Source organism: Acomys minous (assembly GCF_964271855.1).
Source record: "Acomys minous genome assembly, chromosome: 18".
NCBI lineage: Eukaryota > Metazoa > Chordata > Mammalia > Rodentia > Muridae > Acomys > Acomys minous.
Genome location: NC_140501.1, coordinates 48,977,817 through 49,005,147, shown reverse-complemented (window position 1 = coordinate 49,005,147; position 27,331 = coordinate 48,977,817). Strand labels below are relative to the sequence as shown.

The 27,331-nt window shown below is 51.2% G+C and overlaps 1 protein-coding gene and 1 long non-coding RNA gene across 5 annotated transcripts; one reads left to right on the top strand and one right to left on the bottom strand.

Annotated features, from left to right (window-relative positions):
- Positions 1 to 273: 273 nt before the first annotated feature.
- Positions 274 to 24,830, bottom strand: DMTN (dematin actin binding protein). Of its 4 annotated transcripts, XM_084767565.1 has the most exons (14): positions 24,630 to 24,830; positions 12,598 to 12,767; positions 11,573 to 11,728; positions 10,676 to 10,720; positions 10,241 to 10,340; positions 9,863 to 9,919; positions 9,442 to 9,594; positions 6,434 to 6,558; positions 5,846 to 5,951; positions 2,619 to 2,683; positions 2,399 to 2,451; positions 1,985 to 2,054; positions 1,636 to 1,716; positions 274 to 1,523 (listed from the first exon to the last, which is right to left on the bottom strand). In XM_084767565.1, exons 2-14 carry the CDS (start codon positions 12,613 to 12,615, stop codon positions 1,410 to 1,412), a joined length of 1,143 nt encoding a protein of 380 aa, XP_084623691.1. In that variant the 5' UTR covers positions 12,616 to 12,767; positions 24,630 to 24,830; the 3' UTR covers positions 274 to 1,409. The 4 variants fall into 4 exon arrangements, with proteins under 4 accessions (XP_084623691.1, XP_084623690.1, XP_084623688.1 ...); XM_084767562.1 differs by lacking the exons at positions 274 to 1,523; positions 1,636 to 1,716; positions 1,985 to 2,054 and adding exons at positions 2,070 to 2,229; positions 12,319 to 12,393 and having other exon boundaries at positions 2,403 to 2,451; positions 24,630 to 24,829; XM_084767564.1 differs by lacking the exons at positions 274 to 1,523; positions 1,636 to 1,716; positions 1,985 to 2,054 and adding an exon at positions 2,068 to 2,229 and having other exon boundaries at positions 2,403 to 2,451; positions 24,630 to 24,829.
- Positions 14,718 to 26,700, top strand: LOC311589257. Its single transcript, XR_014776473.1, has 3 exons — positions 14,718 to 20,217; positions 23,238 to 23,407; positions 24,596 to 26,700. It is a non-coding gene; the product is annotated as an uncharacterized lncRNA (long non-coding RNA).
- Positions 26,701 to 27,331: the final 631 nt, after the last annotated feature.

The following is a 27,331-nucleotide window of genomic DNA, read 5'->3' as shown; positions in this document are numbered from 1 at the left end:
AACAACAAAACGAAACAAATGAATAGATAGTTTGGGCTGGTGGCCTAAGCCTGTACTTCTAGCTACTTGATACTGAAGCAAGATTTTAAAAAACTTTCTAGGCTACAGAGTAAGAGGTCAAGACCAGTCTGGGCAGCTCAATGAGACTCTGCCTCAAAATATTTTTTTTTTAAATTTGTTTTTAAAGGTAAGAGTACTGGTTATGGTAGGAGACTTGCCTAACATATGCAAGGACATAGATTTGATTACAAAGGGGGGATGAAAACAAATAGATTTAGGGACCCAATGCAACCTTTTAATTCTGAGCAATTACCCTTCCCAGCATGATCACACACACACACACACACACACACACACACTAGACAGGGAGTGCCAGGATCTGGGTAAAAACAAAACCCAGACCTGGGCAAAATATATATATGTATGTATGTATAATTATATACACGTACATATGTGGAGAGGCGGGGAGGAGTGCAATTAGGTAGGGCAGGGAGTCAGGGAAGGAAAGCAGCCGAGGGTGCCCCAATAAGTTACATTCTGTAGAGAGCACAGTAGGGGATGCGTGGCAATAGGGGGTCTGGGAGCCTGGACTCTCAGAGATGCATCAAGCTAGGCCTCTCAATTCCATCTAAGGGAGGCCTCGGCCTGGGCTCAGTGGTCCCTGGACAGGTGCTAGAAAGATGCATCCTAGCTGGTTTGGCCTGGAGGCTGGTGGTGGTGAGGCATTGTGTCAACAGCAGCTCTGCTCTTAGCCACAGCTTTGAATGGGCCCTGGGTCTCGAGCAAGAGGCTTGAAGCTTAGGGGTTGCAAAGTACAGGGCAGACAAGCTGGAGGGAGGATGACCTCCCCACTGGAGGCCCCGGCCCAGGTAGAGCCTGCTTCTGCCAGTCAAAGAAGCATCGGGCCCAGGTGCAAGGAGCTGTCAGGAACGCAGGCGGCTGGAGCCTTTGGGTGGACAGGCACAGGGTCCCAGGGCTGCCCCTGCCTGGCCAAGTCTACCCCCTGTACAGGACAGCAGACAGACCTCACCACTAAGTCCCCCTTCATTTCTCCTCACCCTCTTGTGGGGACCTTCATGTTGGGTGACAGACAGGAAAAGGGTGCAAAAGTTGACTGTGTGCCGGAAGTCTGGGCTGGGTTTGGCTAGGCAGTGGAGCCCAGGGAAACGATAAGGCCCCCCGGCCCCTGGCCCATCCTGGGGAAGAAGTCCATGCCTCATGACTCTGGGACTGTGCACTTCTTGGCTCTCTCTCTCCCTGAGGAACAGAGCCCAACGCTTCTGCCCTGCCTCCTGCTGCTTCCGGCCAGCGGAGGAAGAAGACGCTCTGGGGTCTCACAGCCCCAGCTTCAGGGCCTTGAAGCAGCAGAGGGAAGGTGCTGTCACGGACAGGGCGAGCCGGCAGGGATGTCAGAAGAGGGACGCTTTCTTCTTGAGCTCGTTCCTCTTCCACAGGGCCAGCTTGCCGAACTCCTCGGGAGACATGGCGAAGACCCTAGAGAAGTCCTCTGCGGACAAATGCCTCTGTGGGGACACGAGCAGCTGAGTGACTGAGGAGGCAGCCTTTACCGCCTCAAAATCAAAGGCAACCCCACTAGGTGGCCCCTCCCCCACGCCATGCGTTTTCCTTGCGTACCTCAAGCCTCATGCGGTCCACACCTGGAGGCAGCTTAGTTCGCCCCTTGTTGGTCACCACCAGCATCTCATAGGGGTAGATCTGGAGAGGCAGAGAAAGCCCTCTTAGGTTCAGTCTCCTGTCCTCCGTAACCCTCTTGGCTCCCCAGGTCCCTTTTCCAACCAGCAGAGGCCACTGGGATTGAATTCATGCCATCTCGCCGTTGCTCTCCCTCAGTTTCACTGCTGCCCCAACCCCACCCACCCCCTCCACCATCGTCTCCAGGAGCACCCTGAGCGCATTCAGCTTGGTGGGGGCTTCACCACCCCCCTGAAGCCCACCCCACTGTGGTCAGGTCCCTTGCCCTCACCTTCTGCTCCAGCACACAGGGCAGGGAGTTGCCCCGATCCATCCTCCCCCTCTGGCCCTCTCCGTTCTGGGGAGACCAAAGCCGAAGTGAGCCAGAGTGGGTCAGGGGGACCTTCCCAGCCTTACCCTAGGCGTCTTCAGTCTTCACCAGGCAACTTGTCAGCCCATACCCTCTCCCCTACCAGTACCCGGTCCAGGCCATGGCTTCCTGTACTGCTCCCCTCCAGGGTGCACTCACCTGCAGGCCTAAGGAGACAAAAGCCATGGTTTAGCAACAGCCCCAGAAGGCACACCCTCACCTCAGCTTAAACAAACCACTGTCCACACTGGACACAGGCTGCCTATGAGGTCTATGGAGCAATTTCTCTCCCCCCCCCCATCAGCCCCCAATTCCAGTGACATGTGTCCCTGCTACTCACCTGGACTCCCAGCCTCACTACCCGATGGGCTGAATTCTGTGGACTGTAGCTAGGAAACGATACAAAGAGATCAGAGAGAGCCAAGGAGGACCCTCAGCAGTCTCCTGTACTCGGAGGCCTCCCTACTGCCCGGGGCCTCCAAGGGCTTGGGCTGCTCAGAAGCGCCGGGCACACACACCTCTCCCAGGCAGCCCCTGCTTGGTCCTAAGGCCTTACCCGGCTCAGGGTGGTCCTGCCATAGGAAGGAAGGGAAGAGGACTTAGATGTTCCCGCGTGCAAGGCTGAAAGAAAGCAAGAGGGCCCGGGCTCAGTCCCTCGACTCTGACAGTCCTTTCTATGAGGGCTGTCTCTATGGTCTTCCCTGGCCAGAACCCAGTGGGCGTCTATGGGTGTCCAGTGAGTGTGCTGTCTTCTACTGAGTCTACATCTCCCCCCTCCCCCCCTTTTCTCTCTAACTAGAAGTGAGCAGGAAGCCTGGTGGGAATCCCAGGCAAGGCTGAGGCTGGCCGTCACGAATTGAGTCCTAAGGAGCCATCATGAAGTAAAAGCTCTAGCTCCACAACACGTGAAAGCTCTAAGCGAAATCTGGAAGCTTTGACAACGGTATTAACAGCAGTCAGTGCTGGGCACCTGACATTACAGTTCAGACACAGCTGTCATCTTAGCACAGTGAATGCAGTCAAGATATTTTCCCAGGCTGTGGAGCTGGCGCAGCGGGTAAGAGGGATCGATCGCTCTGTGAGTGTGCAGACCGGACCTGAGTTTGGATCCTAGCACACACATAAAAAGCAGAGCGTGGTTGCGTACATTTGTATCCCAGCACTGTGGGGAGTAGAGACAGGGGGAATCACTGCTAGTCTAGCTTTCAGTTCCCGTGAGTAAGGCAGGACACTCAATGTCCTCTTCTGGCCTCCACACATGCATACACACACACACACACACACACACACACACACACACACACACTTCCTATTTGATTTACTGAAGATCACTTGCAAAATCACTAAACTTTTTTTTAAACTACAAGTTATATAATTAAAGAGATTAGTTTTCAATAATGTTTTCCTGAAAGGAGGTTTTTGTTTGTTTGTTTTCAAGACAGGGTTTCTCTGTATAATAACCCTGGCTGTCCAGGAACTCGTTTTGTAGACCAGGTTGGCCTTGAACTCACAGAGATCTGACTGCCTCTGCCTCTCCAGTGCTGGGATTAAAGGTGTAAAACACCACCATCCAGATGTTTATTATTATTATTATTATTATTATTATTATTATTATTATTATTATTATTATTATTTTAAATCTGGGGTCTGTATAGCCATAGTTAGCATGTTTTTGTTTTTCTTAAAGATTTATTTATTTATTATTTATACAATGTTCTGCCTGCACGTATGCCTGCATGCCAGAAGACGACACCAGATCTCATTATAGATGGTTGTGAGCCATTATGTGGTTGCTGGGAATTGAACTCAGGACCTCAGGCGGAGCAGCCAGGGCTCTTAACCTCTGAGCCATCTCTCCAGCCTCATAGTTAGCCTTGAACTCAAGATCTTGGTGCCTCAGCCTCCCAAGCGCTGAGATCACAGGCATGTGCCACCACATCTACAAACTACCATTCTTTGTTTGTTTGTTTGTTTGTTTGTTTTGGGGGGGACAGGGTTTCTCTGTGTAGCCCTGGTTGTCCTGGACTCAAATTCACAAAGATCTGCCTTCCTCTGCCTCCTGAGTGCTGGGATTAAAGGTGTTCACCATCACGGCTAGTGGGGCCAGCCTCAAAGGCCCCTCGTCTCCAATTATCAGAAGTGGTTGCCACTGTGTTGCGGTTGCCCTGATAGGCACTGTGGTAAGTGTCCAGCGAAGGTAGGTTCAACACCATACGCAGCGGTTCTCTAAAGTCTACTGAAGTTTAGGAGGTAAGAACAAAGCAGGTATGGGGAAGCCTAACATGTATTCTCAAATAAATTCAGCATCTCTAAACTGAAAGTTCAAAATCTGAACTCTCTTCTGCTTGGAGACCAGACTTCCTCAGTCTTGTCCATGCAGTTCTCAGCTTTGGATTTGGAAGTGTTTGTTTCAGATTTTGCATTTTTGGGGTTAGGTGTCTCCAACTTGGTAAAGTTTATTCAAATAGTCTAAAACCCAGGAAGTAAAATGAAAAGCCTTTCTAAGTCTGAAAGCCTCAGGACTAAGCATTTTGGATGAGGGATAATAAGCCTGCGTAGAAAACCAGCAGCTCGAGGCTGAGGAGATGGCTCAGGGTTGATTGTTTGCTGTGAGTACCTGAGGACCTTAGTTTGGGTTCTCAGAACCAACCAAAGGGATCGGGGACAGAAAGCAAGTCACTGGTCCTTAAGTTACCATTCGTTACCAAAGTATGTCATATACTTACAATAATAAGGAATATGTATGTATGTATGTATGTATGTATGTATGTATGTTTGTTTTGTTTTTTTGAGATAAGGTCTCTCTGTGTAGCCTTGACTGTCGTGGAGTCACTTTAAAGACCAGGCTGGCCTTGAACTCACAGCGATTCTCCTGACTCTGCCTCTGGAGTGCAGGGATTAAAGGCGTGAGCCACCACACACCTGGCTGGAACATTTATATTTTGATTGACAGAATTACATTATATCAAGTACATATTAAAAAAATTTTTTTTTCACTTCAGAAGCTGGGCAGTGGTGGCTCACACCTTTATGGCAGCAGAGGCAGGCAGATCTCTGTGAGTTCAAGGCCAGCCTGGTCTACAGAATGAGTTCCAGGAGAGCCAGGGCTACAAAGGGAAACCCTGTCTTAAAACAAAACAAACAAACAAACAAAATAAGATGCTGGGTATTTTTTTTCTCCAAACCACTTTCAGAATGCATGTTGGCTGGCTTTATGTCAGCCAACTTGACACTACTTAGAATGGTCTGGGAAAGGGAACCTCAATTGGGAAAATGCCCCTACCAGACTGGCCTGCGGTTAAGCCTTGGTAGGCCTTAAACTTTTCTTTCTTTTTTCTTTGTTATTGTTTTTGAGATTGGACCTCTCTATGTAGCCCCGGCTGTACTGGGAGTCACAGAGATCCACCTGTCTCTACCTACCAAGTGAAGGAATTAAAGGCATGTGCCACTCCGCCCAAATAGCCTTAAACATTAAATTCTCTTGCCTCGGCCTCCTGAGCAGCTTGGATTACAGGCCTGCTCCACAAGACCTGGCCAGGTATTTCCATGCAGTGCCAGAAGGCTGACTAGTATGTTCAGCTACAGGCAAGTACAAAAAAGATGAAGCACATAGCTTGCTTCCTTTTTACAATGAAACCTTATAGTTCCTTGAATCAGGAACAGAACCCTGTTTCTGCCCTGAGTCTAGTTTCATTTCTAGAAAACTTACATTTTCATTTTGTTTGTTTTGGAGATAGGGTCTGTGGTAGTTTGAATAAGAACCACAAAGAAAAAAAAACTCACAGCTGTGGAAGGGCGTCCTGTCAGGCAGCGAGCGTGTTTTCCTCCGGATGGGCAACGACTTTTCCATCTCTTCTTTCAAGATCATCTTTCCCAAGTTGGAAGTAACCTGTTTGGAGGAGGGAGGAAAATGGAGCCACGCCTGAGACGTCAGCTTCCGGTCTCTAAAAAGGGCAAAGTTGGGGTACAGTCTATGGGAATGAGCAATAACTTTCCCAGGTGGCTAGTCCACACCCGGAGCCCCTTTACTGGACATTCAGACATGTTAGGTTCAGTGGCTTCTCTAGTCAAAGTCACCATGCGGAGAGTCCAACCAAGGGCCTTTCCATGACTGCAAATTCTCTCACCTTCCCTAAATCAGCCAGCAGGAGCCTGGTGCTGATGGACCCTCCCTCTCCTGTGATTGGGAGCTGGATGCCTAGCAGCACCAATCCAGAGGCAGCCGGAAGTGCAAGTACACCTGGGATGCTGGGAGAGGCGCCTCCCACCTGTTCTAACGCACGTGCCTCTGTGGCACAAGCCTTTCAGACTGGCTACTGGGCCGGAGGATTTGTCACTTAATTGACATGGGGCAGGGGAGCAAGATGCTACCTTACTGAGTTCCTCTTTCTGCCGCTCTCTGATGGCTTTAATCTCCTCTTCAGAGTCGTCATCTTCCTCCTCCTCCTCTTCCTCTGCCCCCTTTCGAGAGGCCTTCCGTTTCCTCCATTCTGTCTCTAGGAGATATAGGGCCCAAGAATCAATGTGGCCACGCAGCCACGAGCTTATCCAACTTGTGGGACCAGGCTGGGCCTGGAATACTACAAATTCTTTTTACATTTTATTTATTTATTAAACAGTTTGTTTGTATTCGATATGCATTTGCCTGCATGTGTGTGTGAGGGTGTTGGGTCTCCCGGAATTAGAGTTACAGATAGTTGTGAGCTGCCTGGTGGATGCTGAGAATTGAACCCAGGTCCTCTGGAAGCGCAGTCAGTGCTCTTAACTACCAAGCCATCTCTCCGGCTTCTATTTATTGTTTTAGAGACAGGGTTTCTCTGTGTAGCTTTGGCTGCCCGGGAGTTCTTGCTGTAGACCAGGCTGGCCTTGAACTCAGAGATCTGCCTGCCTCTGCCTCCCAAGGCATGCCCGACTGCCACCTGGTTAAATTCTTTTTCATTTTTACTTAAGAAGATTAGTGCACGGCCTTAACCACTGGGCCATCCCTCCAGCCCCGGTTCGTTATTCAGTCACTTAACAGACATTTTCAAACTTCTGCTACAGCCCAGGCCCTGTAGTAGGAGATTTAGAAAAGAGAAAATATATGAGAGAGGGTCTTGGTCCTCAGAGCCCACTACACAGATAAACATGTCTTGAAAAACAAAATAAGCAGGGGGTGGTGGTGCACACCTTTAATCCTAGAGATCAGGTGCATCTCTGTGAGTTGAGGCCAACCTGGTCTACAAAGCAAGTCCAGGATAGCCAAGGCTACACAGAGAAACCCTGTCACAAAACAAAACACAACAACAAAAGAGCCCCCAAAACAAAGAAAACAAATGAACAAGAAACACAAAAAATTGAGACAAGGTCTTTTAATGTCACCTGCCTATATTGGCCTGGAAATCAAGGGTTCAAGTAACCTTTTTGCTTCAAGCTCCGAAGTAGCTGGGCTATCTCGATGTGACAACATGCTTAGCACTACAAAGTCTTTTAAAAACAAACAAACAAACAAAACAAAAGAACAACAACAACACCTAAACCATGGAATAAGGTAGCCGGAGAGATGGCTTATTATTTAAGAGTATTGGCTGCTCCTGGGTTCAGTTTCCAGCACCCACACAGCAGCTCATAACAGTCTTTAACTCCAGTTCCAGGGGAGCTGACACCCTCTTTGTCCTCCCTGACACTAGGCACATGCAAAGATGCATACATATGTACATATATACATACATACAGAGAAACCCTCATACACATAAATTGGAAATAAAACTTCTTTTAAAGGTTGAAAAAAAAGGCTACACTGAGAAACCCTGTCTCAACAAAACAAAACAAACAAACAAACAAATAACCAAAATCAAACAAACAAAAAGGTTGAAAAAAAATGGGGGCTGGAGAGATGGCTCCGTGGTTAAGAGCACTGGCTTGCCTTCCAGAGGACCCACATGGCTATTCCCAGCACCCACACGGCAGCTCACAACTGCCTATGACTCCAGTTCTAGAGGACCTAGCACCCTCACATAGACATGCAGGCAGAACACCTATGATATAAAAATAAATAAGGGCTGAAGAGACGGCTCAGAGGTTAAGAGCACTGCCTGCTCTTCCAAAGATACTGAGTTCAATTTCCAGAAACCACATGGTGGCTCACAACCATCTGCAGTGAGATCTGGTGCCCTCTTCTGGCTTATAGATGTACATGTAGGCAAAACATTGTATACTTAATAAATGCATAATTCTTTAAAAAATAAATTAATAAAGCCAGGCATGGTGACACACGCCTTTAATCCCAGCACTCAGGAGGCAGAGGCAGGCAGATCGCTGTGAGTTCGAAGCCAGCCTGATCTACAAAGTGAGTCTAGGACAGCCAAGGCTAAACAGAGAAACCCTGTCTTGAAAAACAAAAACCAAAACAACAACAACAACAAAAACAAACCCCAATATAAATAAATAAACAAACATTAAAAATAAATATTTAAATCCCCCCCCAAAAAAACCCAAAAAACAAAGCACAGATTTGAGAGTGCATGAAACTTAGTGGTAGACATATACTTAATGTGTATCAGGCCCAGGACAGTCCTCAGCATGATAATAACAACACTAATAACATTAATAGCATGGCAATAGCAATTAATAAACTAGGTTAGAAACACGTATTTAAATTCTCTGGGGAATCAAGATTGTCTCTCATTTATTTTCTCTCTTTCAAATCTCCTATCACAGGGCCTGGGCCACAGCAGAAGCTTGAGAGATGTCTGTTACGTGACTGAATAACGAACGCGGGCTGGAGGGATGGCTCAGTGGTTAAGGCCGTGCACTGCTCTTCCAGAGGATCTGAGTTCTATTTACAGCACCTAAACGGGTGCTCCCATAACCTCCTGTAACTTCAGGTCCTGAGCGATCCTGTGCCTCAGGCCTCCTAGGCACTGTGCTTTCATGCGCGTACATACACACATGTACATATAGCTCAAATAAAATAAAATCTTAAATAATATATAAACACCAGGCATGGTGGAACACACCTTCAATCCTAGCACTCGGGCGGCAGAGGCAGGCGGATCTCTGGGTTCAAAGCCAGACTGGTCTACATAGTGAGTTCTAGGTCAGTCAGGGCTACACAGAAAAACCCTGTCTCAAAAAAAATCAATTAATAATAATAATAATAATAATAATAATAATGTAGTAGTAAAATATAATGAGCAAGATGGGAAGAAATGATTAACAAGCTAAGCAGCAACACAAAGAGGTGCAGGGTAGAGGTAAATAAAACTATCAACCGAGGAGAGTACAAAAGGTTGAGAATAGGCCACGGAGTGGGCCGGAACTGGGTTCATGGGACCAAGAGAGTAGTGCGCAGGGATCCTAGCTAGCCTCTTTTCTCTCCATTCCCCAGTGTTTCCTACCCACAACGGCCAGCGACGGGGGACACGGCCAGTAGTCGGTCTCTATCTTGGCTGGCTGGTTGGGGTCAGGGGGCTGTGCCGCAGGGAACTTGGACGACTCGATGATTAGGTCCTCGATGAGGTGCTTGCTCTGAGGGCTGCCTCCCATGGATTCTGCAAACGGGCCCCGGGATCAGTCCACACAGCGCCCCAGCCAGCCACGCAGCCAGCCCGCCCTCAGCCCCAGCCCCTCACCTCTCCTTTCACACCCACGAGAACTCAGATGGGACGGTGACACACGCTAAAGAGCACAGGGCCTTACGGGGGGCCCTTAGGACGTTACTCTCACATCCCCACCCAGATCTTAGCACACAGCCCGGCACCACCCCCACGGGTATGTGGCAGGAGAAGGAAGCACCCAGGAAGTCAGGGGAACCCTTACCTCTCTGCCTGTAGATGGGTGGCTTCTTGTAGATGTTGGAATCTGGTCGGGTGGTCTCTGAGAGAGGGAACAAGAACAGATGTGACGGGGGACACGGTGGCAGGGGACGGTGGGTCCAGGTACAGAATGGGGTCATGAGAAAGACAGCTGGTAGCGTGCCTCATGAGGTGGGGGTTCCCGTACTTTTCCGGGCGGGTGAAAGGGAAGGCATAACAAGACCATTATCACCGTTAGTTCTGCCTGGCACCCTGGCACCAGAGGGTCCCGCTAGGTCTAGACCCAAAGAGTAAGGACTGAGAGGAAGGGGTACGGGGCGTCCCGAAGGAAAAAAATGAAGTCGCAGGGAAAGAACATAGCTAGGCTGACAATGAAACCTACCAGGGTGGTGGAAATGGGGCAGGCTGGTCCTGGGGGTCCCTGTGGTCCTTGGTGTTGAAGTCTGAGAGATGATTCCGAGCGTCCGGCTCTCTGCCCACACCTACAGAGAGAAGTACATAGCTTCCGCCGCCTCCCCGACTCCCATGTACGCGGCCTCACTTCCGGCTCCCTTTCACGTCCTCCCACACCAACAGCCCACGTCTCCAACCCCAGAGCGATGATGGCGCAGCAGAGATAAGCCCATTCGAGGACTCCATCTATCTGCTCAGGGTGCCCTACCCTGAGAGAAAGGGTTAAAGGAGGCCCTGGGTCTGGCAGCCAGATGAGTTGGCCAGGGACCAGCCAGCCAGGATTTGCCGATCCTATCAAGCTCTGGACTTTGCTGAGGCTGGGCGCGTTGGGGGGGGGAGGGGAGCTGGGGGCCCCCTGACTTACCTCTGGGGACGGTGGGGGGGATGTGGATTTGGGTGACAGCGAACACTGTGAATGAAGAGGATGATAACTGTCACGTGTAGAATTGAACCCCGAGAGCCTCAGAGGGACCGCTTCACCCCACCTAGCTCGCCGGCTTCACCCACTTTCCTAGCCGACCCCACCTCCCTCTTAAGTGCCTGCTCATCTCTCTGGTTTGACCTCCACTTTTCTTCTGCCGGGTATTCTCCCAGTCCCAAGTCTTTTCCTAGGAGGCTCAGAGCTGGGGAGCAGTGTGCCTCATGCCCTGAGGGTCAGCTAGTCCCTAAGGGCGACCCTGACTTCAGAGCCAGACAAGGAGCCGAGGGACAAAACCAACAAGCAGCAGTGGCTGAGATAGGTTCTCCTCCGCTCTTTGGTACTTAAGGGTTCCAGCCTGACAGCCTGCTCACCCCGATATGACTAGAATTCAAAGTGTATTCTTTTGATTCCTGCTTTGTGTGTGAATATGGACACAAACATGCCACAGCACATGTGTAGAGGTCAGGAGTCAGGTGTCTCTTCTACCATTGGTTCTTGGGGTCCCACTTAGGTCTTCGGGCTTAAACGCATGCTCAAGCCTTAGCCCCTCCCTCCTTCCCTCCCTCCTTCCCTCCCTCCCTTCCTTTTTTTTTGAGACAGGTTTTTCTCTATGTGGCCTTTTGTCTGGCGTGGAGTTCACTCCATAGACCAGGCTGGCTTCCAACTCTCAGAGATCTGCCTGCCTCTGCCTGTAAGGGAGTGCTGGAATTAAAGGCGTACTGTACGTCACCGTGGCAAAACACAGGCCCACTCCCAGTGCACAGTCTGTTTCCGCCAGGGTTATCCTTATCCATCACTCACCCGACTCCACTCAGGCCTGCACACATGACCCCTTCTTACCTCCCGGCTTCTGGGCAGCTCCACGTGTTCGAGGAGGGAATAGGTGAAGTGAGGCTCGTAGATCATGAGGTCAGGTCGCTCAATGTCCAAGATGGCCTTGTCCTTGGGGATGGCAGCCAGGTCTTTGTAGCCCAACACCTGGTTGTCCATTTTGGCCTGAAGGGAAATGGTCCAGATGGGACAGAGTTCCCCCATAGCATCACTAAGGTCACTGGCCTCACTGGCTGGATGTGGTCATCAGGAAACATTTTTAGATGTCAGTTCTCAGGTTAACAACTCCATTCTGTTACTTTTAAGGATCTAGAATGAGCACTCGATTTAATTTTTTTGAGACAGCATTTCATCTAGTCAAGGCTTGCCTTAAACCCTCTCTGTAGCTGCCTCTGGCCTTGAACTTCCTCACCCTCCTGTTATCACTTCCCAAATGCTAGGACTATAAGCTTGCCTCGCCGTGCTTTCCCTAGAAACATCCCTAAAATAATAATGATGATGATGATGTTGATAATAATAATAATAATAATAATAATAATAATAATAATAAAAGCTCTTTGCCTCTGAGGCTCTAGACCAGCCCTTTCCAAGGCAGTAGGGAGGCTCCACTGGGATCTCTGGACAGTTCCACCTGCAGGAATTCACAGGACCTTCCTCCATGCGGGAGTGGGGGTGAGGGGGGGAAGAGAGGGGTGAAGGGATCCCGCCCCTCCCTCCTCCCCGTTGAGGTGCAGGTGGCCAACAGAAGTACTCACCACGATGCTGGAGGGAGAGCCGGGCACACTGGAGTCTCTGGAGGAGCTGACGCTCCCCGGGGAGGTAAGAGGTTGCTGGAGAGAGCGAGAAGGTGGCGGAGTGGGCATGTGCGTGGGTGCGAGGGTGTGGGCATGGGTCTTGCCCTAGGCCTTAGGATCGGGTGGAGTGGGGGAACCCGGCGTGCTTCGTGGAGGTGGCCACCAGGTGGCGCCGGCGACTCCCAAGCTGGCCTCGGAGGGCAGCGGTCCCCACCCAGGCCCGGGGTGCAGCCCGCTCACCTTCTGCAGACGTTCCATGCGGCAGCCACTGGCCAGCTGCTCCCTTGGAGGCCGGTGCGCACGTGGATAGGACAGACGTCAGGCTCGGCCCGGCTCCGGCAGCGAGGGCGTCGCAGAGCGCTGTGGTGTCCTCATCCCTTGGGCCTCTCTGGGCTGCTGACCGCGGGTGGCTGGAAGGACAGTGAGAGGCCAGTGACCCGTTAGGCTGCCAGGTTCCGCGGCGCTGGACTCAGCACCAGGGAGTTGTGCGTGCATGTGGCCAGGCGGTGGCTATGCGAATCGGCTGCACTTGTTTTTTTTTTTTTTAAACCATTGTTTTCTAGCTCCAAAGGAAATGACGGCAGGGGTCAGCTGGCATCATAGGGCGGTCAGGCTTCTATATCCCCAAGCTGGTCACCTCTGCCCTGTCCTGGGCCGTCTCCTAGGCGGTGCTGGCCCCTCCCATCCCAGCCTCTGGTTCCACGCCCCACAGTCTGCTCAGCCATGTCTTCATTTTCCCCAGAAGGTTAACAAGGAGACACTGAGTCATTAGTTAAGACTAGAAGCATACGGAGCCAGAGGCCGGAGGAAGAAAACCCACCCACCAGGATCAGGTGGGGTGGTGAAGCCATGGCCTGCTGCTGGGTCTCAGAGGCTAGGCCCCACTTCAACTTTTCTCTGCTCCCTACAGGCAGGCAGTGTCCTGTGTAGTCACTGCAAAATACCTCTAGGGCCTGGGCCACATTTCTGTTGCTGCAAAGTGCATTCTCAGGGTCTGCCACACTGCTCCTTGAGTGTCTGGTTGGCTCCCCCTTCCTTCCTTCCTCCCTTCCTTCCTTCCTTCCTTCCTTTCTTTCCTGAGACAGGGTTTCTCTGTGTAGCCTTGGCTGTCCTAGACTCGTTTTTTAGACCAGGCTGGCCTCGAACTCACAGTGATCCACCTGCCTCTGCCTCCTGAGTGCTGGGATTAAAGGCGAGCGCCACCACGCCCGTCACTGTCTGTTCTTAGGATCTCAGGCCGGTCTATGTACTAGGTGGTGACCACAGCTATGTCCTCTCCCTCCTGGTCACTCCCTCAGCCATCTTCCTCTCCCCTCTTCGCAACATTGGCCTTGGAAGCCGCAGAGTGAGGAGAGCTGGGTACTGAGGGGGCAGGAATAGGATAGTGGGATGGTTTCGAACAGGACCCCTCAAACCAGGGTGCCTGGGCTTAAGCGGTAACTACTTCTGGGATGCTGTGTGGTCTTCTGTAAGTCATTTATACTCTGTATATGCTAACATATCCTAGCACTTGGGAGGCTGAGGCAGGAGGATTGCTTTGAATTCCAGGCCAGCATGGGTTACATGGAGTGTTCCAATCAGCCTAAATTATAGTGTGAAACCATGTCTAAACAACAATGACAAAGTGAGGCATGGTAATGATTTCTTGTCATAGACTGCTCTGGCTAGCTGATTGTATGTATGTATGTATATATGTATGTATGTATGTATTTTATATGTATGTATGTATGTATGTATATGTGGATGGGTGCTTTGCCAGCATGTACATCTGTGCACCACACGCATACCTGGTGTCCATGGAGACCAGAAGAGGGCATCAGATCTCCTGGATCTGGAGTTATAGATGAATGGCCATGTCAATGTTAGGAACCAAACAAGGGTCCTCTGAAAGGGCAGGCGTAACTACTCCTTTAAGATAATTACTGAGCCATCGCTCCAGCCCCAAGGAAGTAGGTAAGTTAGGGCATACATAGTGCATAAAATGTGATCTAGTCCATGCAGTGGGCAAGCTATTAATAGCATTTCTACCTCCCCAGGGATTAGTGAATTTAGGGGGCTTTTCTGCAGCCAGTCACGAAAGAATGAGGTCGCTGGTTTGTTCTCTCTCTTTCTAGGGGGGCAAAGCCATGTCCTCTTAAGTCCCCTGCCCCTCACAGGGTGTCTCTGTATAGCCCTGGGTAGCTTCAAATTCTCAACCCTTCTGTCTCAGGCCCAGCCTCTGTTATTCTGGGATTACAGGCCTGCACGGCCGTGCCTGGCTCTCCCAACCATTTTTCACCTGTACTTTATCTTCAACCATTTCACCGCCCACATGGCCCTTATCCCACTCCTGAACCTCAGCCCTCACCTTCTCATGGCTCTCTCTAGTCACTCATCCTGCGAGGTCCAGGTGAAAGCCCTTCATCCTGGCCTAGTGCTTCCTGCTAGTGCGAACCCCTTTCTGAAGAGTGGCTTCACAGAGAAGGTGGTGTTTAGGCATGGGTGCTGCCTTCCTGCCTGAGGTGGACTGGCTGGATAATGTCCAGAGAGCAACTGTGATTCCAGAGCTGTCACGGACGAACACATCCCTGTTCTGTGCTAAGTACTCCATGTGAAATGCCAGAGATGGAACTTAGCGTGTTCTCCTGAGCCTTCTATTTCTCATTCTTTGTTTTGAGACCCGGTCTCAGTTGGTTTCTCAGGCTGGCTTTGAACCACTCACTCTATCAGGCCTTTTAGCTTGGGAGCTTTTCCTGCTTCGGTTCTCGAGTCGCTGTGTTGGGTACCATTTAGCAGATACAGGCAAACACTGCACACAGGTTATGCATCCTTAGGACACTCTCATAGGGTAGATCCATCTCACAGGGGAGCAAACCAAGGCTTGGGAGGTTAAGGACATACCCAAGATCAAGTAGCTCAAGTTAAGTGCCTTTAGCATAGCACCAAGCTATGTGCCTACAAGGTGGGCACCTAGTGATGTGGCCTGCATGCTCTTTTAGAGTTCTAGAACCAGAGGCCAGGTGTGGTGGCGCACGCCTTTAATCCCAGCACCTGGAACACCGAGACAGGCGGATCTCTGCGTTTGGGGGCCATCCTGCTCTACAAAATGAGTTCCGGGACAGTTCTACACAGAGAAACTCTGCCTTGAAAAACAAAACAAAACAAGGAATTCTACAACCAGGGCATCTCCATTAACAGACAGGAGGAATCTGGTGTTTGTGGTAACAGGACTCTCCTCCTAGAGCCTCACACTTCCCCAGGCTTCCTCGAGCTGGCTATGACAGGCTTTAACTAGCTGTCTTATGAGCAGAATGCACGCTAGTACAGACAGAAGACATGTCAGCGCTCTCCACTAGGCTCTGAATTTCACTTTGCTGATAGCCATTGTCACAAGGTCTATAGCCACGGCTTAGCCATTGTCACGAGGTCTATACCCATGGCCTAGCCATTGTCACGAGGTCTATACCTATGGCCTAGCCATTGTCACGAGGTCTATACCTATGGCCTAGCCATTGTCACGAGGTCCATACCCATGGTTTAGTGAATGCTCGCCCATCCATCTACCCATTATCCACCGCTTAGTAGCATATCTGCCACTGATTTATTCACCCACCCACTTGGGAGCATCTCATCTCTTCCCCTCTGAACATGGTACCAAGCTCTGTGCTGAGCCTTGTGGACAAAGGAAAGATGAACGAAAAGACTGACTCAGGCCCCTCCAGGAAGAGCGCTCGCCCAAAGATAACTTCTATGAAAAATGGAGAGGTCCACACCTCGGATAAGGCAGTGGGCTGCAGGAAGTCGCTAGAGCGGTGTCTCTCAGGGGATGAAGAGGTTTCATGTTGGGGGCCTTAAAGCAGTGGTTCTCAACCTTCCTAATGCTATGACCCTTTAATACAGTTCCTTAGGTTATGGTGACCCCACACACACCATAAAATTATTTTCCTTGCTACATCATAGCTGTAACTTTGCTACTGTTATGAATCATAATGTCAATATCTGATATGTACATGATCATAGGCGACCCTGTGAAACGGTTGATCAACCCCCAAAAGGGCTCATGACCCACAGGTTGAAAACTGCTGGCCTAGAGGTAGGAGTCTAAATATGAGATTGCTAGCAGGGAAAGAAAGTCAAAATGTCATCGTAGGACCCACTTTGAGGAGTGAAAACAGAGGGTCTGGTACACCACAGAAAGTATGGAGTAGGGACTGGAGAGATGGCTCAGAGGTTAAGAGCACTGACTGCTCCTCCAGAGGTCCTGAGTTCAATTCCCAGCAACCATATGGTGGCTCACAACCATCTATAATGAGATCTGATGCTTTCTTCTGGCCTGCAGCCAGAGCACCGTATACATAATAAATAAATAAATATTAAAAAAAAAAAAAGAAAGAAAGCATGGAGTAAACATTGAAGGAGAGGGAAGGAGGGCAGAGGAATGAAAATGCCAGGGAAGCCAGAGCCCATCACCGGGGAAGAAGCAAGCAGGCTCCCAGAAAAGTGAGGGAAGGCCGTGTGCACAGGAGGAGTGGAGTCTGTGCAGAGCTCTAGCAAAAAGGCTTTAAGGGGGAAAGCCCTGGGCTTGAGGCTGCAGCAGGGAGGCACCAGCAGGGAACAAAGACTTATCAGCACCCAGGCAGGGGACAGGCTCTGGAGAGAGCACATGATTCTCAGAAAGAAGGGCAAAGAGCAAGTCGTTGGGTAATAAGAGAACGGGGCATTTGGAAGCAGCCAGTCAAGAGGGCCTCTGTTTTACCAGGGACGAGCGGGAGTGCAAAGGGACGCCCTGGGAAGCAAGGGCTGGCAGGCACCCCACAGGGAACGCCAGGAGTAGGCTGCATTATGGGAGCACTGGCTGCCCATCCGAGAGTAGGAAAGCAAAGGGCCCCAGGGGATGTGGTCAGGCATGAACCCCACAGTTAAGGTGTGTACAAGCACCAGCATCCCCACACACAGCCACTCAGGAGCCCGACTCCAAACACTGATGGGCAGAGTCATATTAATAGTGTCCACAGATTGACTGTGAGATTGACACCTCACAGTCCTGCATCTCACCCTCATCCTGGCATCCTAGTCCTGCCAATTGACCTTTACCTCAGGTTTGTAGAAGAGGAAATTGAGACTTCAGTAAGTCCTGGGTCAAGGACACACTTAAGCCACTGACCACAATATTACTGCATGCAAAACTTCAGCGTAGGTTACTGTGTTCCTAGGTCCCTTTCCCACTCCCAGGCTCTCCACAGCTGGCTCCTGCCTGAGGTGCCCCACAGCACTAGGGTGCCTCCCCTGGCTCCACCAGGGTCCTGCATCCCTTGGTGCCAGAGCAAGGATATCAGCAATTTTAGGAGACATGCTAATAGCAGAGCCTTACAGCTGCGGGGACATTTGCATTTGAATGAAAAGTTTTGGTGGCGGGTGTTTAGTTGTTTTGTTCGTTTTAGGCAAAAGCTCTCCCTCCAACTATACAAACCTTACCTAGGATGACCTTGAACTTCACCTCAGGAGTTCTGGAATGGTTGGCACCACCAAGCCTGGCTTTATGTGGTGCTGTAGGGATCAAACCCTGTGGCTTCATGCATGCCAGACACTCTGCTAAAGAAGCTACAACCCCGGGCTATGAATAAGGTTCTTACTGGAGACATTTTAGGCTGTCAGAAGGCCAGCTGGGAAAAACGTTTTTTGGAGTGGAAGATGAGAAAAGAAAGAAGATGGGAGTGGGAGGGAAGGAGGGGTGTGTGTCGGGGGTGGGGGTGGGGGAAGGGTTTTTCAGCTTCTGTCAAGTCACACTGCACATGCATCCGCCTACTGCACCCACGTGGAGTGCCCCTCACCCAAGCTAATTTCCCGCTTTGCTTTCTCCCAACCTGATCCCTTTTCCATCCCCAGGCACAGTCCTGAGCACTTCAGCACCCCCTCCCCAAGTCCTGTAACCTCTGTGGGTACAGACTAAAAGGGCAGCCTGCAGCAGGAAGGGGAGGGAAGAGAGAGAGAGGAAGGGGTGGGAGGGATAGCTCCGCGGAGGAAGCAAGCCCAGATGTCGGAAGGCTCACTTCAACCTCCCAGGCTCAGGTCAGTAGGCAGCAGGCTTCCCATCCTTCCATCTCAGCCGCACCCACCTTCAGCTGGGCGCCCCAGCCTTATCTGAGCCACCAGCCAAGCCCCACCTCAAACTACCCACCCTCTCATCTCCACAGCAACCAGAACCTTGCAGCTCCCCAGGATGTGGGTGATAAGACTTGCCCACAGGGACCTCCAAGTTTGTACCCACCCATCCCAGGCAGGGATGAATCCCAGATTAATGCCCCTGGACTTGTAGAAATGAAGGTTCAGCAGGAGGCAGAGCCACCATCTCGTGTAGGGGCTGGTCCAGCCTTTGCTTCCATCCTAAGCCAGATACTACTTTCTCCTTGTGGTTGTCTGTGCTGGGGGTATTCATACAGCCTGGCTGGACTCCAAAAGGTTAGGTGTGGTGGCGCCTGCCTTTAATCCCAGCACTTGTGAGGCAGAGGCAGGCAGATCACTAAGTTTGAGGCCAGCCTGGTCTACAAAGCAAGTCCAGGATAGCCAAGGCTACACAGAGAATCCTTGTCTCAAAAAAAAAAAAAAAAAAAAAAAAAGGACAAAGAGGGCTGAGAGATGAGGTTACCCAAGGCCACCCAAAGGAAGGCAAGCTGATGTTCCACCCAGGTTATATTGAAGCCAAACCAATGTATCCCCAAAGATCCTGTTTTAACATGATTTTGGACCTCTCTGCCTTGCACCTCTCGTGCAGCGCAGGGGCTGTGAGTCAAGGGTTGGGTGAGACCTTAGGATCTGACCCTGGAGCATCTGGGCATCATCAAGCTATGCTGGAGAAGGCCACAGGCAGTGAAGGAGTTAAATAAGCCTGCCACGCGTGGGCCAGGTCAGCCAGGTGGGAGGGAGGTCTATCCTTGGTCTCTATTTCATTCAGTCTCTCTTTCTTCCTGCCTTCCTCTTTTTCTTCTTCATTCTCTCTCTCTCTCTCTCTCTCTCTCCCCCTTTCACCCTCTCCCTCTCCCCCTCCCAGCCCACTTCCACAGTTGCTGTGGCAACAACTCAATGCCAGAAATAAAGACAGGCTCCAGCTAGGTCACCAGTTCCCAAAAACAGCATCCTAGGGTGGGAAAAGGGCGGAGTAGGCAACCAACAGAACCCGGGAGCACTACAATGAATGTGTGTATTGTAGGGTGGGGCGAGACACAGGACAGCATGATTTGGGCCTGCGTAGGCCAGTGCCTCACCAAAGGCCTTGCTTAAGTCAAGCTTATCCCTGGCTTTTTCTCAGGCCAGCAAAGCCCTGTTACTTAGACTACGCACTCCTAATACCAACACGGTATGTATGACACCTGTCACAGTGAAGAAGATCAGGCAGCCACAGGGAGTAGATAACAGAGTGTCCTTCTGTTCCAGGACCTGCCCACCCAAGCTCAATGACATCAACCCCGAGCCACAGTGCCCCTTTTCCTCTGACCTCCCAAATATGCCTGGGTTCATTAGTTTTCTTAGGTTTCTCTCTTGACTGGGTTGGCAGGTCATTTCTGTAACATTTCCCTCAGAAGAGGTAGGTTCCTCCTTTCCAGGCACCCCAGCCCCTCACACTTGCTTGGTCCCAACATATTCCTATTCTGGCCTTCTAGATCTGAGTCCTGGGGTGCAGCTGGATTGGCAGATCGTGGGGAAGAGGAGAAAAATCTCCCACCCTAAACCCAGCTTTCAGAATCCAGGCGAGGTCCCCCATTCCATTCTCCTCACACTTGAGCTCTGAAAGAATTCTGCAGACATGGCCCACCGGTGGATAGATGTCGTCCCGACCACAGAAAGGCCAGCTGTTATTGAGGCAAGACTCCCAGGAGCATAAAGGTATGAAGAGCTCCGCCCGACACATGGTTGCTGACAGAACTCATGCACATGGGTGCACACAGTAACTCTGCAGCTCTCCTTGCCAGGGCACTCACCCACTCTCCCTGCCAGACCCCCGCACAATGACACATGGTGCCGAGAACACCTACTTGCACCCACCCACTGATTCCTCCCCCCCCCCCCACCTTGGCATCCGTTATCTAGGCTCACATCCCCCTAGCGTGGTCGGCTGAACCCATCCCCGTGCTGAGCACGTGGCACCCCCCCCCCCCAATACTCACAGTGCCCTCACCTGACCCATCCCCTGGGGGGGGGACTTCTCCGCATTCTCCACCCCCACAGCACTACTGCCTCACTGTTTCTTGTCTTAAACCTACAATAACCTGGCAACCAGTCTTCTGGGAGCAGACACACAGGTGTGCCTGCCCAGCCAAGGGAGCTATGAGTAAAGGAAAAGCCCTCAGGACCCCAAGGATCTCTGGGTCTGTTCAGCAGCCAGTCTCTCTCTCTCTGTACACTAGCTGCTGGCAAGAGGAGAGCCAGGCTAGCGCTGCTGACACGCCCTGCTCCACAGCCTCATTCTTCATTGAATCCCCACCCCAACTTGGTCAAGGCTCAGCTAGGAGGGGCTCCAGAGCAGGCTGTAAAATGGCAGCTTTGGGTCCCTCACCGAACCCTTGCACTCCAGAGGGATTCTGGCCTGGTGGGAGGGAGGCTGGCAAAGATTTCTTGTGTCATTCAGCAAAAATGGTTAACAGCCCGCCCCCACACCACCGATCATGCCCCCATGACCCCACCCCTTGAAATTCTGGACACAGAAGCTAGGTAGGCAGGACGGAGGACCCAGGACATAGCGTGCTGGGGGACACACGGACTCCTAGCATGGCAATACCCTAGACCCCTTCCTCAAATAAGGTCAAACCCACCTGAACTCCTGGTCTGGCCACCTAGACACATTTACCCACTGATCAAGGGTCCAAAGCTGATCCTGTCCTAGCATCCCTGCTGTTACCAAAAGCCATGCCCGGAGCCAGAGGTACAGCCTAAAATGCCTATGGAAATAAAAAGAGGCAGGGGACCCTGCCACCTACCTCCTCCCAGATAGTGGGGCCCAGGCCCTCTGAAGCCCCAAGAAGCAAAAGGCCTAGGCCCTGGTCCACGAGTTGCCGCGTTTTCTCAGGAATCTAGGTAAGAGGCGGCTTTTCCAGGAACCCAGCCGTGCTTTAGCGAAGCACAAATAACAGGAAGAAAGCCGGCTTAGGGTGGGTGGGGTGGGAGCTGGCGAAGGAGGGGAGCTGGTCTCAGCTCAGCGGTCTCATCTCCCTTTTGAGCCCCCACCCCCCTTCACCCGGTACCCTGCTGCTCGGCAAGCCACTAGCTTGGGTTCCGGGAGCTGGGGAGTCCGCGCGTCTGATGTCTGGTGGGCGGGCAGGACTGGCGGTCGCTGAGCGGGAGGGCGGGCCCCTCCCCATCAACAACTGATAGTGGCCGGCCCCAGGGTGTGTGTGTTTGGGTGTGTTGCTGGTCCAGTCCACCTCAGCTGCAGCCGCAGCTGATCCATTTCAAACAAGGGGAGCATTAGCTGGCTGGCATCATGACGAAGCAGAATTGGCCACGCTGCCTTTTTCCTCTTTCCCAAACCCCGGCTCTGCAACATTCACTCTCACAGTTCCTCCAGCAGAGCTCAAGTTGCTGGGGGTTAGCGGCTGTTACAGATATCTGAGGGGAGCTATGGCCAGCTCTCCAGGCACCTGTAACACCTGGGGCACCCATTCGAAGTGCTCCACCATCTTCCAGAAGCAGCTGAGAGGCTCTGTTGGGGTTTCCACCTTTGGGATGGAGGAACAGCAGGGGCACCAGAATTGGTCATCTAAGGTTTTAACCCTCTTCTGAGGAGGGATGAGTGGAAGGAACCAGGTCATAAATATATAAGATTCAGACTGGACTTTCAGTAACCTTGATCCCCTGGGAATTGCAGTAGGAACCAGTAGAGAGAATGAAGGACTTGGCTTGAAAAGGAAGCTTCCTAGCAGATGGCACCCATTCCAGCCCAGCAAGTTAGGAGGCATGCCTTCCTTCCCTGGCAAAACTTCAACCAGTCCAGGCAGGCCTCCACAATTGGCTTTGGGGTGCACTGAGAAAGCCTAGACACTGACCCTTATTAGCACATACTGGCTTCCTCTCCACCTCCATGTCGACTGCAGACTTGCCTACCTAGGCAGCCTTGCGGTTGCCCTGGTAACCGCTGCCCACAGCCGGTCAGCTGATGATATCAGCAGCTATTGGGGCAAAGCTAGGATCTGGAGAGGGGGCTCTGGGGTTTCTGAATGGAAAAATCTCAGGGGGAGGGGCTTGAAGGAAACAGGTAAGAATATGGTCCCGGCGTCCTTTTTCAAAAAGAGGAGGCCTGAAGGGGACAGGAAGGGAGGTGGTGTATCTGGATTCGCAGAGGACAGAGAAGACCTGAAAGTGGCTTGAACAGAAGGAGAAATGATGAGGGCAGGTAGCTGACTGGCTGAGAAAGAGGGAAGGAGGGAAGGGGATCCAGGTTTAGCTGCTGGATGCAGCCCAGGTTGGGGCGGGGGGGGGGGGCTGTGGAAGATACAGGAAAAAAAAAACAACACAAAACAAAAAGCCCAAAAGAAACCTAGGGTGGGGGAGGGACATCCAATCCACAGTAGCATGGAGGAAAGGCCAGGAGAGCTATGTGAGATATACCTGGGGTATACCTTTAATGTGCAGGACTGGGGGCTGAGGGGGGGTTAACACAGCCTTGGAGGAGGAGCTACCAGGCTTTTCCCATAGCCTCAGCCTCTCACCATTTGTCCCTTCAGCCCCACCCTTGTAGCCCCAAGTCTGGGTCTGAAAGAATGGGAGGGAGGGAAAGGCCCTACTCCTAACCGGTCCCCATCCCTCCCTCAGGAAGACCCAAGTACTCTGGGATCTGACACTTAACCCTTCAGATTCCTGACTTTGCTTGCGCCTAGCTTCTTTCTCCATTGACTATCAGTCCTTTCCAGATCCCACCCCAGGAGCCATGTCTTCCTATCCAAGGGTCTCCGGCGGGGCGCTGGGAATGAGCCGATGTCAGAAAGGACAGCTGTAGACAGGAGAGCCTAGAATGAGGTGCCAGGAGCCCCAAGATCCAGAAGGAGAGGAGTCCCTGGCCTGATGGGAGCCAGCCTATGAGGTAGGGAAGAGTCGGGGAGAGTCCAGGGAAGGGGCCAGGAGGAGGGGAACACGAGGGGAGGGTTCTCGGTACCTTCAAGGGCCTGGGGCGTGGGGCAGGAACACAGCAGCCTCTGCGGTGACATACACCTCCATCCCTCAGCGCATCTCCTCTCCGCCTCCCGTTGCCAAGACAACCTCCTGGCAGCCCAGGCCCAGCTCAGCAGCGATGGGAGGGGGAGGAGAAAAACTGACTCCTATTGCTTCTTCCTCAGGGACAGAGGGAGGGGGCCTGCACAGCCTATAGAGCTGGGACTGTCCCCCTAACTGTACCCTACCAAGGTGTGCCCTCCCCCTATTCCCTCCTAAGCCAGGATTGGCTCCGGGAATGGTCTGGAGGGAACCATAATTCAAGGCCAGACAACAGGCTGGTTGGGAAGATGACAGCCCTATTCCAGGCAGCCCATCCTGCAGCGGGGGAGAAAGGTGACAGGGACAAGGGATTCGTAGCCCTGGTGTTGGAAGGACTACATCCTAGAAGGTCACTGGCTGCGCTGGCCATGTGGCCGTGGGCTTCTACCTCTACTATCTACCTGGGTACCTCTTTCAAATCCCCAACCTGTCCCCACCTCCTGACCTAGGCAAAAGAGTCTAAGACAGCCTATTTTAGTCCCTCAAGGCCCAAATTCACTCCCCCAGCACCTTAGTCACATGGTGCTTGGGAATGCTGCTCCCCACCCCCCAGCCCCCAACAGCCAGACTCTTTGGACAGAAACAGGCTAGACCCAGTCAGCTCAGGAGCCAAAGGGTCTATAGAGTTAGGGCTCCCTCTGTCGACCTCAGGTTGTCAAGGTCATTGCTTGCTAGGAGGAATCTGGTGTGTGTGTGTGTGTGTGTGTGTGTGTGTGGCGCTGGCTAAGTGCACATTGGTGGTGGAGTTTGCCAGACCCTTCTTCCCCTTACAATTCTGTATCTCCTTTCTCCGCTTATCTCTGTCCTGCCCTATCTGTGGAGAACAGGAATCCCTCCAGCAGGGTCCTGGGAAGGCTCAACTTCCTTCAGAAGCCCAGCTGATCTGAATTTCTTCTTCTGACCCTTTTCCATCTCTATCATATACATTTTCCTCCCCAGGAGCAGGCAACACTAACCCCAGGTGCCAGTTGGCTCTGGTCCTAGGTGAACTTCTTCTGTATCCTTAACACCCCAACAGGCAAGGAGGCCTCCCTCAGAAAGGACCAGCATACCTTTCGCAGATCTCAGGCCTTGTGAGTAGGCACTTGCAATCCCGGCCGAGGATGGACACTCATGTTGCTCTCAGGAAGAGGGCTCCAGGCCCAGACACCTACATCTGGGCTGCTTTCTCCACAGAGGTCACTGGCGCCACACTTCCTGAGAGGACTGTGACCGACCCAAGCACCAAACTTTTCTGTCCATGTCTCACTCCAGTGCCCAGGCCCCACCCCTTACAGCAACCTATTGGGGAGGGGTAATACCAGGGGGGCCCCTGGTCTGTCTAAATATTAACTCCTGGAAAGGTTGAGCCAGGGCCCCTGGACACTTGGAGCGGAAGGAGAGGGGACAAAGACCCAGGCTAGATGAAGAAGAAAAGGATTTGAATGAAAGCCCAAAGTAGCCAGTTTAGGATGGACATGGTGTCACGTTTGTAATCCCAACACTTGGGGGGCAGAGGCAGGATGATTGCTATGAATCCGAGGCCAGCCCAGGCTACATATCATATTTTAAAAACGAACGAACAAATAAATAAATTTTAAAAAGGAAAAAAAGAAAGGAAAGAAAGTAAAAATGCATGATTTTTTTTTTTTAAAGTTAGGCTTTCTCAGCAGAGACTGGAACACACTTCCCTTTCCTGCTGGGACAGAAGTCCTCAACCCTCCCGATACGGCAACCCTTTAATACAGTGCCTCATAAAATCATTTTCATGGTTGCTTCATAACTGTAATCTTGCTGTTACAAACTGTAGTGTCAATAGCTGTGTTTTTTGATGGTCTTCGGCGACCCTTGGGAAAGGGTCACTCGACACCCCCCAAGGCTTGCAACCCACAGGTTGAGAACCACTGTGCTCAAAACTGGACTCTTAGCCTCTACAACCCCAGAGACTCAGCCCCAAGGGTGCTGCCATCAGAACAATGAGTCTGTCACTCCCTTCTCAAGGAGACCTCTCTTTGAGTTCTCTTCCCTGCCACAGACAGCACCAAAACCAACCTTCATACCTGACTCAACATTCCAGCTAAGTTTCCACGTAAGCTCCCAGCTTCAACCATTATGGACCTGGACAAGGAGTGGGGCCTCATACTGAGGCCCTGCACACAGCGAGGATCCAGTGCAGGACTCACTCGGACGACCAGTGAGAAAGCTTTTCGCAGCATAACTATGGCAGTCCACGTGGGCCTGCCTAGCCTAGCTCTAGAGCATAGCTCATTTTAGTTGCTATTTGCAAAACTTTTCTCCTTTTGAGACTCTGTAGCCCAGCCTCAAAGATCCACCAGTCCTCCTTAAGTCTTATCCTAAGAGTTGGTGTTAGAGACGTGAGTATAGTGTTCAGCTTTATTCCCCAAACTTCTCATCTATTCTTTGGGGGATCTTTTTCTTTTTAAAAAGGAATCTCATTATGTAAGTAGTCCAGGTTGGCCTTGAACTTGATGCCTTAACCCCCTGATTCAGTGAGAGAATTACAGGCTTGCGCTACCACACCTGGATGCCTTTTCATTTTCATTTTAAGAGAGAGAATTCCCAAAAATCCCACCGAAAGAGCCATGGCTTTATGGGTTAATCTCTCCAATTAAAATTCAAGTGCCCAAAAGCTCAGTCTTCTCCAACATTTTAATTAACTGGAGGATCTACGCAGTGCCTCACTACCAAAGGGAGGAAATGAATACTTAACTCAAAGTAACTGCTCAGGAGCCCCTCTTCACTTAGCTCACCTGAGGGGTCTGTCTTCCCATCCTGCCTGCAGTGTGAGGGATACACAACACCGGCCTGCTGCGGAGTAGCCAGACAAAGCCACACTAGTGGCGAACCTTTCAGAACTGTGACATGGGAACAGGCTTGTGGTCACTCACACCTGGAATCCAGCCCCTGGAAGTCAGGGAGACTGCTGCAGGTTTGAAGTCAGCCTGGGCTACATAAGTGGGTTCTAGGTCAGTGTACACTATAGAATAAAACTCATGAGACCATTCATATGTATATACATATATGCATATGTATATAGGCATTGACTAATGTCACCCTCTGATATCTTATATGTACTTGTCATACACACACACACACACACACACACACACACACATGTAAACACACATGTAAATAACAAAACTCAAGGGGCTGGAAAGATGGCTCAGAGGTTAAGGCCACTGGCTGTTCTTTTGGAAGACCCAAGTTCAGGTCCCAGCGCTCATCTTGTGTTTCACAACTGCCCACGACTCTACCTTCAGGGTATTTAGCTCCAACTTCTATTCTCTGAAGGCACTGGGCACACATATGGAACACAAACATACATGCAGGCAGGACAGAAAATAAAAACAGCCAGGTGGTGGTGACGCACGCCTTTAATCCCAGCCCTCGGGAGGCAGAGGCAGGCGGATCACTGTGAGTTCGAGGCCTGCCTGGTCTACAAAATGAGTCCAGGACAGCCAAGGTTACACAGAGAAACCCTGTCTCGAAAAACCAAATAAATAAATAAATAAATAAATAAATAAATAAAAACAAAGTTTTATTAAAAGAATGAAAAAACAGGACCATTGAAATGACTCAGCAAGATGCTCTCAAACTGAGGGCCCCATTTGCTGCCTGGAAGCTGCTGTGTTAAGAGGTGGAAGGGGAGAAGGAACCCTGGTTGTTCAGTCCTTCTCACGAATACTGCCGCACTCGCCGTGCATACACACGCAATAATGAATAAAACATGCAAAACAGGGAGGGATGTGTTGTG

Excerpts from the sequence above, each read along its gene's own strand:
- DMTN (XM_084767565.1), bottom strand. Across the intron at positions 9,920-10,240 it reads GCCCCATTTCCACCACCCTG|AGACCACCCGACCAGATTCC; the intron begins GTAGGTTTCATT and ends TCCCTCTCTCAG. Across the intron at positions 1,524-1,635 it reads TGGACCGCATGAGGCTTGAG|AGGCATTTGTCCGCAGAGGA; the intron begins GTACGCAAGGAA and ends GTGTCCCCACAG.